We start from the raw sequence: 19,355 nt of genomic DNA, 5'->3' as shown, positions 1-19,355 counted from the left end.
TCATGTGACTCATGTAACGTCCTGGTGGAAGTCATGTGACTTCCTTGTGACTTCCTGTTGGAAAGTCATGTGACTTCCTGGTGGAAGTCATGTGACTTCCTTGTGACTTCCTGTTGGAAAGTCATGTGACTTCCTGGTGGAAGTTATGTGACTTCCTGGTGGAAGTCATGTGACTTTCATGTAACGTCCTGGTGGAAGTCATTTGACTTCCTGTTGGAAGTCATGTGACTTCCTTGTGAATTCCTGGTGGAAGTCATGTGACTTCCTGTTGGAAGTCATGTGACTTCTTTGTGAATTCCTGGTGAAAGTAATGTGACTTCCTGGTGGAAGTCATTTGACTTCCTGTTGGAAGTGATGTGACTTCCTGATGGGGGTCATGTGACTTCCTTTTGGAAGTGATGTGACTTCCTGGTGGAGGTCATGTGACTTCCATGTGGAAGTCATGTGACTTCTTGGCGGAGATCATATGACTTCCTGGTGGAGGTCATGTGACTTTCATGTAACTTCCTGGTGGAGGTCATGTGACTTCCATGTAACGTCCTGGTGGAAGTCATTTGACTTTCTGTTGGAAGTGATGTGACTTCCTGATGGGGGTCATGTGACTTCCTTTTGGAAGTGATGTGACTTCCTGGTGGAAGTGATGTGACTTCCTGGTGGAGGTCATGTGACTTCCATGTGGAAGTCATGTGACTTCTCGGCGGAGATCATATGACTTCCTGGTGGAGGTCATGTGACTTTCATGTAACTTCCTGGTGGAGGTCATGTGACTTCCATGTAACTTCCTGGTGGAGGTCATGTGACTTCCTGGTGGAGATCATGTGACTTCCTTGTGACTTCCTGACCTAAAGCGCTTGACCTTTGCCCTCCTGCGTGTGTCCCAGGCGCCAACATCCTGAGGGACTCTACAGGGAACGTGAAGCTGGGAGACTTCGGGGCCAGCAAGCGCATCCAGACCATCTGCATGTCTGGCACGGGCATCAAGTCTGTGACCGGCACCCCCTACTGGATGAGCCCGGAAGTCATCAACGGCGAAGGATACGGCCGCAAGGCGGACGTGTGGTAAGCAGGACGCGCTCGCCGTAGGTGGCGTCACCTGGCCTGACCCCTGGTGTGCCCCGCAGGAGCGTGGCGTGCACCGTGGTGGAGATGCTCACCCAGAAGCCCCCCTGGGCCGAGTACGAGGCCATGGCGGCCATCTTTAAGATCGCCACCCAGCCCACCAAGCCCGCCCTCCCGGAGGGCGTGTCCGACGCCTGCAGGGACTTCCTGCGGCAGATCTTCGTGGAGGAGAAGTGGAGGCCCACCGCCGACGCCCTGCTGGCCCACGCCTTCGTGCAGGGCGGCTTCTGACCCCGCCCACCTGACTCAGGTCAGGCCGCCGGGGGGGACTCTGTGACGTGAGGGGGCGTGGCCTGAATGGCGAGAAAGCACTTTTGCGGCCTTCTTTTCCCACTCGACAAAAAAAAGACTTCTTGAAGTATTGTTTGTACTGTAAACCTTTTCCTACTACAAGCCCCGCCCTTTTCTTATTTCCTACTACAAGCCCCGCCCTTTTCTTATTTCCTACTACAAGCCACGCCCTTTTCTTATTTCCTACTACAAGCCACGCCCTTTTCTTATTTCCTACTACAAGCCACGCCCTTTTCTTATTTCCTACTACAAGCCACGCCCTTTTCTTATTTCCTACTACAAGCCACGCCCTTTTCTTATTTCCTACTACAAGCCACGCCCTTTTCTTATTTCCTACTACAAGCCACGCCCTTTTCTTATTTCCTACTACAAGCCCCGCCCTTTTCTTATTTCCTACTACAAGCCACGCCCTTTTCTTATTTCCTACTACAAGCCACGCCCTTTTCTTATTTCCTACTACAAGCCACGCCCTTTTCTTATTTCCTACACACACTTTTTAGCAACACGCCTTACGACAACGTTTGTACGCCAACATTTGTACGCCAACGTCGTCCTGATGGTCTGCTGACTTTGCACTTTGTCATCAATAATCACTTTTTTATATCACCTTCATTTTATACTCTTTTTATATACACGCTCCACATTGTGGCCATGACGCAATAGTGTGTGTCCTTTGTGTGTCGATGACGCAATAGTGTGTGGCCATGACACAATAGTGTGTGGCCATGACGCAATAGTGTGTGGCCATGACACAATAGTGTGTGTCCTTTGTGTGTCGATGACGCAATAGTGTGTGTCCTTTGTGTGTGGCCATGACGCAATAGTGTGTGGCAATGACACAATAGTGTGTGTCGATGACACAATAGTGTGTGTCGATGACACAATAGTGTGTGTCCTTTGTGTGTCATGACGCAATAGTGTGTGGCCATGACGCAAAAGTGTGTGTCCTTTGTGTGTGGTCATGACGCAATAGTGTGTGGCCATGGCGCAAAAGTGTGTGTCCTTTGTGTGTGGTCATGACGCAATAGTGTGTGGCCATGATGCAATAGTGTGTGGCCATGACACAATAGTGTGTGTCCTTTGTGTGTGGCCATGACGCAATAGTGTGTGTCCTTTGTGTGTCGATGATGCAATAGTGTGTGTGGCCATGACCCAATAGTGTGTGGCCATGACGCAATAGTGTGTGGCCATGACCCAATAGTGTGTGGCCATGACGCAATAGTGTGTGGCCATGACCCAATAGTGTGTGGCCATGACACAATAGTGTGTGTCCTTTGTGTGTGGCCATGACGCAATAGTGTGTGTCCTTTGTGTGTCGATGATGCAATAGTGTGTGTGGCCATGACCCAATAGTGTGTGGCCATGACGCAATAGTGTGTGGCCATGACGCAATAGTGTGTGGCCATGACACAATAGTGTGTGTCCTTTGTGTGTCGATGACGCAATAGTGTGTGTGGCCATGACGCAATAGTGGGTGGCCATGACACAATAGTGTGTGTCGATGACGCAATAGTGTGTCCTTTGTGTGTGGTCATGACGCAATAGTGTGTGTCGATGACGCAATAGTGTGTGTCCTTTGTGTGTGGTCATGACGCAATAGTTGATGGCCATGACACAATAGTGTGTGTCGATGACGCAATAGTGTGTGTCCTTTGTGTGTGGTCATGACGCAATGGTGGGTGGCCATGACACAATAGTGTGTGTCGATGACGCAATAGTGTGTGTCCTTTGTGTGTGGTCATGACGCAATAGTTGATGGCCATGACACAATAGTGTGTGTCGATGACGCAATAGTGTGTGTCCTTTGTGTGTGGTCATGACGCAATAGTTGATGGCCATGACACAATAGTGTGTCGATGACGCAATAGTGTGTGTCCTTTGTGTGTCATGACGCGATAGTGGGTGGCCATGACACAATAGTGTGTCGATGACGCAATAGTGTGTGTCCTTTGTGTGTCATGACGCGATAGTGGGTGGCCATGTCGCAAAAGTGTGTGTCCTTTGTGTGTGGTCATGACGCAATAGTGGGTGGCCATGACACAATAGTGTGTGTCGATGACGCAATAGTGTGTGTCCTTTGTGTGTCATGACGCAATAGTGTGTGGCCATGACGCAAAAGTGTGTGTCCTTTGTGTGTGGCCATGACGCAATAGTGTGTGTCAATGACGCAATAGTGTGTGACAATGACGCAATAGTGTGTGTCAATGACACAATAGCGTGTGGCCATGACGCAACAGTGTGTGTCCTTTGTGTGTGTTGATGACGCAATGGTGTGTGTCGATGACGCAATAGTGTGTCTCCTTTGTGTGTCATTGACACAATAGTGTGTGTCGATGACACAATGGTATGTGTCATTGACGCAACAGTGTGTCGGTGACGCAATCGTGTGTGTCATTTGTGTGTTTCATTGACGCAACAGTGTGTGTCAACGACACAATAGAATGTGTCATTTGTGTGTGTCCTTGATGCAATAGTGTGTGTCATTGACGCAATAGTGTGTGTCAATGACGCAATGGTGTGTGTCTGTTATGTGTGTCATTGATGCAAAAGTGTGTGTCCTTTACGTGTGTCATTGACGCAATGGTGTGTGTTAATGACGCAGTAGTGTGTGTCGATGACACAATATAGTGTGTGTTGATGACGCAATAGTGTGTGTCCTCTGTGTCATTGAGGCAATAGTGTGTGTCGATGACACAATAGAATGTGTCATTTGTGTGTCTGTGTGTGTGTGTGTGTGTGTGTGTGTGTGTGTGTGTGTGTGTGTGTGTGTGTGTGTGTGTTCATGTCCATTGCAGCTGCTGGCCAAAGAAGAGAATGTGTAAGAATCACATTCAGTTTGTTGTTATTTACAGTATTACTACAACACCCCAAAAGCAGTGAAGTTGTCACGTTGTGTAACTGCTAAATGAAAACACAATACAATGATTTGCAAATCCTTTTCAATGGGAGACAGGTCTGGACTACAGGCAGGCCAGTCTAGTACCCGCACTCTTTTACTATGAAGAGTGTTGAAACACGTGGCTTGGCATTGTCTTGCTGAAATAAGCAGGGGCGTCCATGGTAACGTTGCTCGGATGGCAACATATGTTGCTCCAAAAGCTATATGTACCTTTCAGCATTAATGGCGCCTTCACAGATGTGTAAGTTACCCATGTCTTGGGCACTAATACACCCCCATACCATCACACATGCTGCCTTTTACACTTTGCGCCTATAACAATCCGGATGGTTCTTTTCCTCTTTGGTCCGGAGTCCACAGTTTCCAAAAACAATTTAAAATGTGGACTCGTCAGACCACAGAACACTTTTCCACTTTGCATCAGTCCATCTTAGATGAGCTCGGGCCCAGCGAAGCCGGCGGCGTTTCTGGGTGTTGTTGATAAATGGCCGTAGATGGTCGAAATCCCTAAATTCCTTGCAATAGGAATTGCAATTAGCCCGTTCACCTGCGGGATGTTCCAAGTAAGTGTTTGATGAGCATTCCTCCACTTTCTCAGTCTTTTTTGCCACTTGTGCCAGCTTTTTTGAAACATGTCGCAGGCATCAAATTCCAAATGAGCTAATATTTGCAAAAAATAACAAAAGTTTACCAGTGTGAATATTAAATATCTTGTCTTTGCAGTCTATTCAATTGAATATAAATTACTGTATTCTCTTTTTATTTAGCATTTCCACAACGTGACAACTTCACTGCTTTCGGGGTTTGTACTTTCCTTTTTCTTCTTCCTCTACGAGGCAGCTGCCGATGCAATGTTGTGTTGTTGTTGTGTTGCTGAGACAAAACGGAGGACAAAAGTGTCGATCACACGTGACACTTTGAACAAAAATGATCAAATCTTTTTATTTGGCCCTGGTCTGTGCCTTATACTTCTTGTAAAAACAACTTATTTTATATGAAACAAATATATATAAATATACTGTAAATACACATTGTTCTGCACTTTTCTATGACCTTTATTCCTTTTTTTGAAACGCTCCAAAGGCTTTGAATTTGTCTTCACAATTCAAACTGTATTCTTTTGTACATTTAACTTAATAAATCAAAGGTCCAAGTCCCTTTCCCCACCTGGCTCGTCTTTGTATTCCCTCCAAACACCCAGCAGTACACCTGATGAAAAGGAGCAGGAAGAAGCTAAGTTTATTTTTATTCTACCTTCTCTGATTGTTCTTTCTTTTTTTACTGTGAGCACAACTACTAAAAAAATACTCTCCATCTTTGTACAACATCTAAAAAATACATGCTTGGTGTGTGTAGGAAAAGAAGCAGGAAGAAGCAGAATTCAGAATCGATTCAAACCGATTCTCGCAATGTATTATTTGCCATAATATTTATGAACTCCACAGACACACAAGTAGAAAAAAAAAAAAAAAAGTCTTTAATTAAAACACTCGCAAGTAAAAAAAACAACAATTTAATTATAAAAACATTTTGCAAGTAAAATAACAATTTTCCTCAATTAAAATAAAACATTCACAGGTTAAAAAAAAATAAATTTCTTTGATTAAAAAAGTCAATTTGCAAGTTAAAAAATGTATCTTTAATTACAAAAATATTTGCAAGTAAAAAAAACAATTTAATTATAAAAACCTTTTGCAAGTAAAATAACAATTTTCCTCAATTAAAATAAAACATTCGCAAGTTAAAAAAAAACAATTTTCTTTAATTAAAAAAGTCAATTTGCAAGTTAAAAAATGTATCTTTAATTAAAAAAATATTTGCAAGTAAAAAAAAAATTTTTATTATAAAAACATTTTGCAAGTAAAATAACAATTTTCCTCAATTAAAAATAAAACATTCGCAAGTTAAAAAAAAACAATTTTCTTTAATTAAAAAAGTCAATTTGCAAGTTAAAAAATGTATCTTTAATTAAAAAAATATTTGCAAGTAAAAAAAACAATTTAATTATAAAAACATTTTGCAAGTAAAATAACAATTTTCCTCAATTAAAAATAAAACATTCGCAAGTTAAAAAATAAACAATTTTCTTTAGTTAAAAAAGTCAATTTGCAAGTTAAAAAATGTATCTTTTTATTACAAAAATATTTGCAAGTAAAAAAAACAATTTAATTATAAAAACATTTTGCAAGTAAAATAACAATTTTCCTCAATTAAAAATAAAACATTCGCAAGTTAAAAAAAACAATTTTCTTTAGTTAAAAAAGTCAATTTGCAAGTTAAAAAAATGTATCTTTAATTAAAAAAATATTTGCAAGTAAAAAAATATTTTTAATTATAAAAACATTTTGCAAGTAAAATAACAATTTTCCTCAATTAAAAATAATACATTCGCAAGTTTAAAAAAAAACAATTTTCTTTAATTAAAAAAGTCAATTTGCAAGTTAAAAAATGTATCTTTAATTAAAAAAATATGTGCAAGTAAAAAAAACAATTTAATTGTAAAAACATTTTGCAAGTAAAATAACAATTTTCCTCAATTAAAAATAAAACATTCGCAAGTTAAAAAAAAACAATTTTCTTTAATTAAAAAAGTCAATTTGCAAGTTAAAAAATGTATCTTTAATTAAAAAAATATTTGCAAGTAAAGAAAACAATTTAATTATAAAAACATTTTGCAAGTAAAATAACAATTTTCCTCAATTAAAATAAAACATTCGCAAGTTAAAAAAAAACAATTTTCTTTAATTAAAAAAGTCAATTTGCAAGTTAAAAAAATGTATCTTTAATTAAAAAAATATTTGCAAGTAAAAAAAACAATTTAATTATAAAAACATTTTGCAAGTAAAATAACAATTTTCCTCAATTAAAAATAATACATTCGCAAGTTTAAAAAAAACAATTTTCTTTAATTAAAAAAGTCAATTTGCAAGTTAAAAAATGTATCTTTAATTAAAAAAATATTTGCAAGTAAAAAAAACAATTTAATTATATAAACATTTTGCAAGTAAAATAACAATTTTCCTCAATTAAAAATAATACATTCGCAAGTTAAAAAAAACAATTTTCTTTAATTAAAAAAGTCAATTTGCAAGTTAAAAAATGTATCTTTAATTAAAAAAATATTTGCAAGTAAAAAAAACAATTTAATTATAAAAACATTTTGCAGGTAAAATAACAATTTTCCTCAATTAAAAATAAAACATTCGCAAGTTAAAAAAAAAAGAATTTTCTTTCATTAAAAAAGTCAATTTGCAAGTTAAAAAAATGTATCTTTAATTAAAAAAATACTTGCAAGTAAAAAAACTTTTTTTTTCTTATCAAAAAAGGATTTGCAAGTAAAAAAAAATATATTTACTTCAATTAAAAAACAATTTACAGGTAAAATAGCAATTTTGCTTAATTAAAATAAATGATTTGCAAGTAGGAGGAAGTCAGAGTACCCGGAGGGAACCCGCACAGTCACATGCCAACTCCACCCAGAAAGATCCCGAGCCCAGGATCGAACCCAAAACCTTCATATTGTGAGGCAGATGCACTAACCCCTGTTTTCTAAAACGTGCACCTGGGGTTGATTGGCAACACTTTAATAAAAAAAACACTTATTTGGAAAAACACTTTTCCTCAATTAAAAAAAACATTTGCATGTTAAAAAAAACAAGTACATTTATTATTAATTTTTTTTATAAAAAAATATTTGCAAGTAAAAAATGTTTTCTTTAATTAATAAAGGATTCGCAATTAAAAACAAAAATATTTACTTCAATTAAAAAACTATTTGCAAGTAAAATAGCAATTTTGCTTAATTAAAAAAACGATTTGCAAGTAAAAAAGTTTCCTTTCATGAAAAAAATTGCACGTTCAAAAAAAATATTTGCTTTAATCAAAAATTGCATTTGTAAGTATTAAAAATATTTTTTTTTTAAAACAATTTGCGGGTTTTTTTTCTTGAATTAAAAAAAATGCAAGTCAATTATTATTTTCTTTAATTAAAAAAAGATTTGCTAGTAAAAAAACTATTTCATAAAAAAAAAACTAAATGTATTTAATTAAAAAACAATTGGCAAGTAAAATAGCAATTTTGCTTAATTAAAAAAAACGATTTGCAAGTAAAACAATTTTCTTTCATTAAAAAAATATTTACTTTAATAAAAAAAACAGTATTAGAAAATATTTAATTAAAGAAACAATTTGCAGGTTAAATTTTTTTTGTCTTTGAATTTAAAAAAGTTGCAAGTAAATTATTATTGACTTTAATTAAAAAGAGATTTGCTAGTAAAAATAAACTATCAATAAAAAAACGATTTGCAAGTAAAAAAAAACCTAAATGTATTTAATTAAAAAACTATTTGCAAGTAAAACAATTTTCTTTCATAAAAAAAAATAAATATTTACTTTAATAAAAAAAACAGTATTAGAAAATATTTAATAAAAAAAAAATTTGCAGGTTAAATTTTTTTTTCTTGAATTTAAAAAAAATTGCAAGTAAATTATTATTTACTTAAATTTAAAAAAGATTTGCTAGTAATAATAAACTTTCAATAAAGAACGATTTGCAAGTAAAAAAAATGAAACCTAAATTTATTTAATTAAAAAACAATTGGCAAGTGAAATAGCAATTTTGCTTAATTAGAAAAACGATTTGCAAGTAAAACAATTTTCTTTCATAAAAAAAAATAAAAATAAATACTTTAATAAAAAAAAACAGTATTAGAAAATATTTAATTAAAACACAATTTTGCAGGTTAAATTTTTTTTTTTTAAATTTAAAAACATTGCAAGTAAATTATTTACTTTAATTAAAAAAAGATTTGCTAGTAAAAATAAACTTTCAATAAAAAAACCATTCGCAAGTAAAAAAAAAGCCAAACTAAATGCAATTAAAAAACAATTAGCAGGTAAAATAGCAATTTTGCTTGATTAAAAAATGGATTTGCAAGTAAAACAAATTTCTTTCATAAAAAAAAATATATATATTTTCTTTAATCAAAAAGAGTATTAGAAAATATTTAATTCAAAAAATAATTTGCAGGTTACATTTTTTTTTTCTTGAATTTAAAAAAATTGCAAGTTAATTATTATTTACTTTAATTAAAAAAAAGATTTGCTGGTAAAAACAAACTTTCAATAAAAAAACGATTCGCTAGTAAAAAAAAAACAAACCTGAATGTATTTAATTAAAAAACAATTGGCAAGGAAAATAGCAATTTTGCTTAATTAAAAAAACGATTTGCAAGTAAAACAATTTTCTTTCATAAAAAAAATATTTACTTTAATTAAAAAAAGATTTTCTGGTAAACATAAACATTCAATTTAAAAAAAATCGCAACTTTATTAAAAAACAATTGGCAAGTGTAAAAACATTTGTCTTCAAGTTAAAACATTTGGCAGTAAAATAAAACAAACTTGCACTTAGAGCACCTGTAGTTCTCACTCTACGACGACAGGCGGAGCTGCTGAGTCCATTTGAGGCCGCCAGAGCTCGATTTAGAATCAAGATGAAGAAGAATCCATTTTTTGGCTGACCCCTACAGGACACATTTATAATGACATCCATCTATACTCAAAATAAAATAATTATAAACACTAAACATTTCCTCGAATGTCATTTGGTAATAATAATTGTAATAATTATTTATTTAGCCACTCGAAACTCATAAGTTAGGATTTTTTTTAATTATAAAGAGAAAAAAACGCCTCTTATGAAAGCTGTTTGGTAAGGAGTTTGACCACGTGACCGCCTCAGCCTCTGAGCAAGGCACCGACAAGAAGAAGAAGAAGAAGAAGTAGAAGCTGCTGCCTTTGACGGAGATGAAAAAGGTTGTTTTTGGACTCTGACAGAAGAAAAGAAAAATCATGTCTGCTTCGCGGACTATTATTTGTTTACTAAGGAACGACTTAAGACTGCACGACAACGAGGTAAGATCCGATTTCAGCCCCGGAATGTTGTCTTAAACTGTCACTATTTGACCACACGGGGGTGTTTAAATGAGCATTTTGCAACGTTTTAGTGACATTTCTCCAGACTGTTTCGTTGTTTTGTTGACATAATTGCCATTAAAACTAGTTTAGCGCAGCTAGCTTTAGCTAACTTAGCAGCTGGTATTTCCGGCATGGTCTTTCAGAATAAAACTTTGAACGCTGACTTCAAAATGCGTTAACGTGTTATGTTAAAGGTAAAAACTACAAGTTTTATTGCCGGTTTAAGTATCTTTCGCCGCTTTGCGCTGTGTACATCATCACGAGCGAAAGTCAACTTAATAACACGGGAACTTCCGGCGTTGTCTTTCACAACAAAACTATTTCAGGCCGTTCATGATGCAGCGGCTGGCTACGAAGTGTAAGCCAATGACTTTGGCTGGGGGGCGGGACTTCCGGGGAGAGATAGGGAATTGACGTTGTTGATAGCATAGACATATATATATCTATGGTTGTGAATGTCATTAAAACATTTATCTCCATCTTTTGACACTCCCGTCCTTAGACGTTACAACATCATCGTTGTCAGGCTCGTGTGGCGCTCGAACTCCAGCGAAACATAAACAGGAACTTCCGGTATAGACTTTCACAATAAATTGTACATTTCCTGTGAAGGCAGTTAAAGTATAAACACTGACTGTTTGAGGTAAGTAAGCACTTAACATTGTTTATCTTGAAGTGTTATTTTCACTTCTTGTTGTCCCTCAAAAATAAAATACATGTATGTCAAGTGTGCTGTTGTGAGCCGACAACGACTGCAACCATTAATCGATTTGTATTTGAATTTGAAATAATTCCCAATATATTTTAATATACAATAAAATATTCCATAATATGTTGTTTAGTACAATAACATATTCCATAATATATTGTATAGTACAATAACATATTCTATAATATATTTTATAATCCAATAAAATATTCCATAATATATTGTATAGTATAATAAAATATTCCATAATATATTGTATAATACAATAAAATAATGTTCAATATATTTATAGTACATTAAAAAAAATCCTTAATACAATAAAAAAACATATTCTTTAATATATGGTACAATACAGTAAAATAATCTTGATTATATTATATTGTATAGAACAAAAAAATATTCTGTAATATATTGTAAAGTACAATAAGATATGATGTAATATATCGTATAGTACAAAAAAATATTATTTAATGTATTGTTTAGTACAATAAAATATTCTGAAATATATTGTATAATACAATCAAATATCCCGGAATTTATTGTATAGTACAATAAAATATTCCGGAATATATTGTATAGTACAATAAAATATTCCTTTATATAATGTATATATAGTACAATACAATCATATTTAATATATTGTGTATTACAATAAAATATTCCCTTATATAATGTATAGTACAATAAAATAATCTTTAATATATTGTGTATTACAATAAAATATTCCCTTATTTTGTGTATACTAGGACAATAAAATCATCTTTAATTTATTGTGTATTACAACAAAATATTCCTTTATATAGTGTTTACTAGGACAATAACATCATCTTTAATATATTGTGTATAGTACAATAAAATCATCTTTAATATATTGTGTATTACAATAAAATATTCCCTTATATAATCTATAGTACAATAAAATCATCTTTAATATATTGTGTATTACAATAAAATATTCCCATATATTATGTATAGTACAATAAAATCATTTTTAATATATTGTGTATTACAATAAAATATTCCCTTATATAATGTATAGTACAAAAAATCATCTTTAATATATTGTGTATTACAATAAAATATTCCCTTATATAATGTATAGTACAAAAAAAATCATCTTTAATATATTGTGAATTACAATAAATATTCCCATATATAATGTACAGTACAATAAAATCATCTTTAATATATTGTGTATTACAATAAAATATTCCTACATATAGTGAATATTAGGACAATAAAATCATTAATATATTGTGTATTACAATAAAATATTCCCTTATACAATGTATAGGACAATACAATCATTTTTAATATATTGTGTATTACAACAAAATATTCCTTTATGTAGGGAATTTTAGGACAATAAAGTCATGAATATATTGTGTATTATTCCTTCATATAGTGAATATTAGGACAATAAAATCATTAATATATTGTGTATTACAATAAAATATTCCCTTATACAATGTATAGGACAATAAAATAATTGTTAATATATTGTGTATAGTACAATAAAATCATGTTTAATATATTGTGTATTATTCCTTCATATAGTGAATATCAGGACAATGAAATCATTAATATATTGTGTATTACAATAAAATATTCCCTTATACAATCTATAGGACAATACAATAATTGTTAATATATTGTGTATTATTTCTTCATATAGTGAATATTAGGACAATAAAATCATGAATATATTGTGTATAGCACAATAAAAATAATTGTTAATATTTTGTGTATTATTCCTTCATATAGTGAATATTAGGACAATAAAATCATGAATATATTGTGTATTATTCCTTCATATAGTGAATATTAGGACAATAAAATCATGAATATATTGTGTATGGCACAATAGAAATAATTTTTAATATATTGTGTATTTTTTCTTCATATAGTTAATATTAGGACAATAAAATCATGAATATATTGTGTATTATTCCTTCATATAGTGAATATTAGGACAATAAAATCATGAATATATTGTGTAGAGCACAATAAAAATAATTGTTAATATATTGTGTATTATTCCTTCATATAGTAAATATTAGGACAGTAAAATCATGAATATATTGTGTACAGTACAATAAAAAATGAGATGTTGTGTTTGCAGCTGTTCCACTTTGCTGAGAAACACGCCGACCACATGGTGCCGCTGTACTGCTTTGACCCCAGACATTATGTGGGAACGCACAACTTCAAGCTGCCAAAGACCGGACCTTTCCGCCTGCGCTTCTTGTTGGAAAGTATCCAAGACCTGAGGAAGACCTTGGTCAACAAGGGAAGGTAATAAACACTTTATCTTCAACTTCTTTTAATATTTAGTGTTTATTTTTCACTTTTGTTCAAGGATCGACCGGCATGTTGCATTTTTAAACATCCAAATATACGTTTTTTTTAGGACCGATACGATACCTATTATTAGTAATCAAGGAGGCTGATAACCGATATTCATTTACAATAAAAGTAATTTAAAGATTGTTATATGTCAGTAAACATCTGGACAAGTTGTTTTTTTAAACATTATTTTTTAGGAAAGGTGGCACCAGTAGTGGCATAATGTTTGATGTTGTCTTTCATTTATCATCAAATACCTTTACTACGTGTGTCTAAGAGGAGCATTAACATTTTATTTCAAAATAAAATGTCATTTCTCTTCATCACAATAACTCATCTACTCCATTTTATAACACTTTATGGATTTAATGCATTGAAATATTGTCAGCATTTAAAGGCCTAATGAAATGATTTTTTTTTTATTTAAACGGGAATAGCAGATCCATTCTATGTGTCATACTTGATCATTTCGCGATATTGCCATATTTTTGCTGAAAGGATTTAGTAGAGAACATCGACGATAAATTTCGCAACTTTTGCTCGCTGATAAAAAAAAGCCTTGCCTGTACCGGAAGTAGCGTGACGTCACAGGAGCTATTATTCCTCACAATTTCCCGTTGTTTACAATGGAGCGAGAGAGATTCGGACCGAGAAAGTGATGATTACCCCATTAATTTGAGCGAGGATGAAAGATTCGTAGATGAGGAACGTTACAGTGAACGACTTGAGAGGCAGCGATGGACGTATCTTTTTTCGCTCTGACCGTAACTTAGGTACAAGCTGGCTCATTGGATTCCACACTCTCTCCTTTTTCTATTGTAGATCACGGATTTGTATTTTAAACCACCTCGGATACTATATCCTCTTGAAAATGAGAGTCGAGAACGCGAAATGGACATTCAGTGCCTTTTATCTCCATGACAATACATTGGCGAAATGCTTTAGCTACGAGCTAACGTGATAGCATCTTGCTTTAACTGCATATAGAAACAAAAGAAATAAACCCCTGACTGGAAGGATAGATAGAAAATCAACAATACTATTAAACCGTGGACATGTAAATACACGGTTAATGCTTTCCAGGCTGGCGAAGGTTAACAATGCTGTGCTAACGACGCCATTGAAGCTAACTTAGCAACCGGACTGCACAGAGCTATGCTAAAAACATTAGCTCTCCACCTACGCCAGCCAGCCCTCATTTGCTCATCAACACCCGTGCTCACCTGCGTTCCAGCGATCGGCAGAAGGACGAAGGACTTCACCCGATGCGTTTGGCGGCCCGTAGACGTAGGAAGTCAAGGTGAGGTCGGCGGCTAGCGCGGCTAGCGCTCCAACAAAGTCCTCCTGGTTGTGTTGCTGTAGTCCGCTGCTAATACACCGATCCCACCTACAACTGTCTTCTTTGCAGCCTTCATTGTTCATTAAACAAATTGCAAAAGATGTCCAGAATACTGTGGAATTATGAAATGAAAACTGAGCTTTTTGTATAGGATTCTACGGGGTACCATAAATTCCGTTACTCGGACTTCATCACGCGCATACGTCATCATACCGCAACGTTTCAGCCGGATATTTCCCGGGAAGTTTTAAATGTCACTTTATAAGTTAACCCGGCCGTATTGGCATGTGTTGCAATGTTAAGATTTCATCATTGATATATAAACTATCAGACTGCGTGGTCGGTAGTAGTGGCTTTCAGTAGGCCTTTAAATAAAAACAATTCTGTGATCCTTCACGTAGATTATAGTTGAGACATTTTTGGATGTAACAGAAAGTATGAGAATGTGTGAGCTGCTGCCTGCTCTTCTTGACTTATTTAACCATCTCATATTAGTCGAGATATTTACACAGTTTGGAATATCAGAGGTATTTTTTTTGTCGTCCCTGTCGCGTTATTTGATTGATCATGAAACTCGTGGCGCTCCTTTCAATGAGCCCATGCGGCGAGTGTTGCGGACGCAGAATGATTTTAAAATAATTGGGCTCTAATTTCTCGTGCAGGACAAACTGCTGCTTATTACTTATCCCCTTCTCTATTTTGATGTGTTTTAATACTAAATACTGGTATCCTAAATGTATCTGCTGATGTAGTTGTGATACCAAATAGGTCATCTCCAGTGGTGTTGTTCCAAAAATTAGTACATTAGTGCAGGTGTGACTGGATCATGTGCTCGTATGGAACTTTTGTTGTTGTCAACATGTCAACATTGCTGCTCCCATGGCGACAAGCTTCAGCCATGGGAATGGTTGCTGTCCTTCTACCCAGGATGCAGCTTGCCTGGCATGCTGTTAACAAGTGTGTGTGTGTGTGTGTGTGTGTGTGTGTGTGTGTGTGTGTGTGTGTGTGTGTGTGTGTGTGTGTGTGTGAGACAGCAACCTGGTGGTGAGACGGGGCAAGCCAGAGGAAGTGGTGTCTGAGCTCATCCAGCAGCTGGGCTCGGTCAGCGCTGTGGTTTTCCAGCAGGAGGTTGTCCTTCTCTCCTCGTCCAGCGTAGAAAGTCCAACTTTTGGACCCTTTGTGACGTCATGCGTCTTTTTGGACGGCGGCAGGTGACGTCCGAGGAGCTGGCGGTGGAGAAAGGCGTGAAGGAGGCGTGCGCCGGCATGAAGGTGAAAGTGCACACCTGCTGGGGGTCCACGCTCTACCACCTGGACGACCTTCCCTTCCAGCACATTACCAGGTGAGGCAGTAACAAGATGATGTTGTCATCATGAACGTGTGAGGAGTGAACACATACAGTATCATTGAAATAACACTCACATTCTTTTGAAGTTATCCTCCAATGGACTTGTGATCAGTCAAACATTCACTTGTGCTACATTTTTCTCTATTATAGTTATTAACATTTTATAGTTTTTATGTTAACGTTTTATAGTTAGTTTTATAGTTTTCATGTTAACATTTTATAGTTTTGTTATTCATTTTAGTTTTGTTTTTATGTTGTTAACGTTGTATAGTTATGTTATTAACACTTTATAGTTTTCTTAACGTTTTATAGTTTTTATGTTAACATTTTGTAGTTTAATGTTAACATTTTATAGTTTTTATGTTAACATTTTATAGTTTCTATGTTAACATTTTATAGTTTTTATGTTAACATTTTGTAGTTTAATGTTATTAACATTTTATAGTTTTTATGTTAACATTTTATAGTTTCTATGTTAACATTTTATAGTTTTTATGTTAACGTTTTAATAGTTATCTTATTATAGTTTTTTTATTAACGTTTTGTAGTTTTTATGTTAACGATTTATAGTTTTTATGTTAACATTTTATAGTTTTCTTAACAATTTGTAGTTTTATATTAACATTTTAGTTTTTATGTTAACATTTGATAGTTTTCTCAACAATTTATAGTTTTTATGTTAACATTTGATAGTTTTTATGTTAACATTTTATAGTTTTTATGTTAACATTTTATAGTTTTAACGTTTTATAGTTTTTATGTTAACATTTTGTAGTTTAATGTTATTAACATTTTATAGTTTTTATGTTAACATTTGATAGTTTTTATGTTAACATTTTATAGTTTTTATGTTAACATTTTATAGTTTTTATGTTAACATTTTATAGTTTTAACGTTTTATAGTTTTTATGTTAACATTTTGTAGTTTAATGTTATTAACATTTTATAGTTTTTATGTTAACATTTTATAGTTTCTATGTTAACATTTTATAGTTTTTATGTTAACATTTTGTAGTTTAATGTTATTAACATTTTATAGTTTTTATGTTAACATTTTATAGTTTTTATGTTAACGTTTTAATAGTTATCCTATTATAGTTTTTTTATTAACGTTTTGTAGTTTTTATGTTAACATTTTATAGTTTTTATGTTAACATTTTATAGTTTTCTTAACAATTTGTAGTTTTTATATTAACATTTTAGTTTTTATGTTAACATTTGATAGTTTTCTCAACAATTTATAGTTTTTATGTTAACATTTGATAGTTTTCTCAACGATTTATAGTTTTTATGTTAAAATTTGATAGTTTTCTCAACAATTTATAGTTTTTATGTTAACATTTGATTGTCTTCTCAACGATTTATAGTTTTTATGTTAACATTTGATAGTTTTTATGTTAACATTTTATAGTTTTTATGTTAACATTTTATAGTTTTAACGTTTTATAGTTTTTATGTTAACATTTTGTAGTTTAATGTTATTAACATTTTATAGTTTTTATGTTAACATTTTATAGTTTCTATGTTAACGTTTTAATAGTTATCTTATTATAGTTTTTTTATGTTAACATTTTATAGTTTTCTTAACAATTTGTAGTTTTTATATTAACATTTTAGTTTTTATGTTAACATTTTATAGGTTTCTTAACGATTTATAGTTTTTATGTTAAAATTTGATAGTTTTCTCAACGATTTATAGTTTTTATGTTAACATTTTATAGTTTTCTCAACGATTTATAGTTTTTATGTTAACATTTTGTAGTTTAATGTTATTAACATTTTATAGTTTTTATGTTAACATTTTAGTTTTCTTAACGTTTTATAGTTTTTATGTTAACATTTTGTAGTTTAATGTTAACATTTTATAGTTTGTATGTTAACGTTTTAATAGTTATCTTATTATAGTTTTTTTATTAACATTTTATAGTTTTTATGTTAACATTTTATAGTTTTTATGTTAACATTTTACAATTTTCTTAACGATTTATTGTTTTTATACTAACATTTTAGTTTTTATATTAACGTTTTATAGTTTTTATGTTAACATTTTATAGTTTTTATGTTAACGTTTTATAGTTTTGTTGTTAACGTTTTATAGTTTTATGTTAACGTTTTGTAGTTTAATGTTTCCATTTTATCATTTTTATGTTAACATTTTATAGTTTTATGTCAACATTTTATTGTTTTTATGTCAACATTTTGTACTTTTTATGTTAACGTTTCATAGTTTTGTTATTTACGTTTTATAGTTTTTATTTTAACATTTCATAGTTTTTAAGTTAACATTTTACAGTTTTCTTAACGATTTATAGTTTTTATGTTAACATTTTATAGTTTTCTAAAAGCGATTTATAGTTTATGTTAACATTTTATATTTTTATGTTAACATTTTATAGTTTTATGTCAACATTTCATTGTTTTTATGTTAACATTTTGTACTTTTTATGTTAACGTTTCATAGTTTTGTTATTAACGTTTTATAGTTTTTATTTTAACATTTTATAGTTTTCATGTTAATGTTTTATAGTTTTGATGTTAAAGTTGTATAGTTTTTATGTCAACGTTTTGTAGTTTAATGTTACCATTTTACCATTTTTATGTCAACATTTTATTGTTTTTATTTTAACATTTTATACTTTTTATGTTAACATTTCATAGTTTTGTTATTTACGTTTTATAGTTTTGTTATTCACATTTACATTATTTACATTGTATGTTGAAATTGTAAAGTTTTGTTATTAACAGTTTATAGTTTTTATTTTATTAACGTTTAGTAGTATTGTGTTATTAATGTTTTATAGTATTATGTCACTAACATTTTATAGTTATTTCGTTATTAACATTTTATAGTGTTTATATTTTTCGGCACAAAGGAACGTCAGCGTTATTTGAATCCGTGCAACTTCTCACAGGTTATTTTTTTTTAGCCAATCACAAGCAGGAAGGAAGTCATTTGTAAAGGTAACATATTTCAAATCATAACGATGACACTAATTGTTATTTTTGTCCTTTTTTTTTTCCAAATAAAAAAATATCAGCAATCATAATTTCCATGATGTGTGAATAAATTAAAAAAAAATGTTTTCACTTAATAGCAATCATCTGCTTTCACTTTTTTAACAAATATTTTATTTATATTTATATTGAGTACATTTTTAAAATGTCTTTCCCATTTATGATGATAAATTTGCATTTGTGTCAAAATATTGGGATCTTTTTCTATTAAATTATGTAAGCAAGTAATTTACTGTGATTAATCACGATTAATCCGAATTCAAAACTGTGATTAATCTGATTTCTTTTTAAAAATAGTCATTTGACGGCA

General features: G+C 32.2%; 2 protein-coding genes across 4 annotated transcripts in view; both read left to right on the top strand.

Annotated features, from left to right (window-relative positions):
* map3k22 (mitogen-activated protein kinase kinase kinase 22) overlaps positions 1 to 5,808 on the top strand; it is a 71,096-nt gene extending 65,288 nt beyond the window's left edge. Inside the window, exons 16-17 of the mRNA XM_062020668.1 lie at positions 882 to 1,059; positions 1,122 to 5,808. Of these exons, the coding sequence (XP_061876652.1) occupies positions 882 to 1,059; positions 1,122 to 1,350 (407 nt within the window). The 3' untranslated portion in view covers positions 1,351 to 5,808. The remainder of the gene's footprint in view (positions 1 to 881; positions 1,060 to 1,121) is intronic.
* A 4,192-nt stretch (positions 5,809 to 10,000) lies between these two features.
* The window catches only part of LOC133629727 (cryptochrome DASH-like), a 20,937-nt gene continuing 11,582 nt past the window's right edge, over positions 10,001 to 19,355 (top strand). For all 3 annotated transcript variants that reach the window (XM_062020669.1, XM_062020671.1, XM_062020670.1), the window contains exons 1-4: positions 10,001 to 10,225; positions 13,120 to 13,292; positions 15,717 to 15,810; positions 15,894 to 16,024. In XM_062020669.1, coding sequence (XP_061876653.1) covers positions 10,163 to 10,225; positions 13,120 to 13,292; positions 15,717 to 15,810; positions 15,894 to 16,024 — 461 coding nt within the window. In that variant the 5' untranslated portion in view covers positions 10,001 to 10,162. The remainder of the gene's footprint in view (positions 10,226 to 13,119; positions 13,293 to 15,716; positions 15,811 to 15,893; positions 16,025 to 19,355) is intronic.

Source organism: Entelurus aequoreus, linkage group LG15 (genome assembly GCF_033978785.1).
Source record: "Entelurus aequoreus isolate RoL-2023_Sb linkage group LG15, RoL_Eaeq_v1.1, whole genome shotgun sequence".
NCBI lineage: Eukaryota > Metazoa > Chordata > Actinopteri > Syngnathiformes > Syngnathidae > Entelurus > Entelurus aequoreus.
Note: the sequence above shows the minus strand (reverse complement) of the source record. Positions and strands in the feature narration are given on the sequence as shown.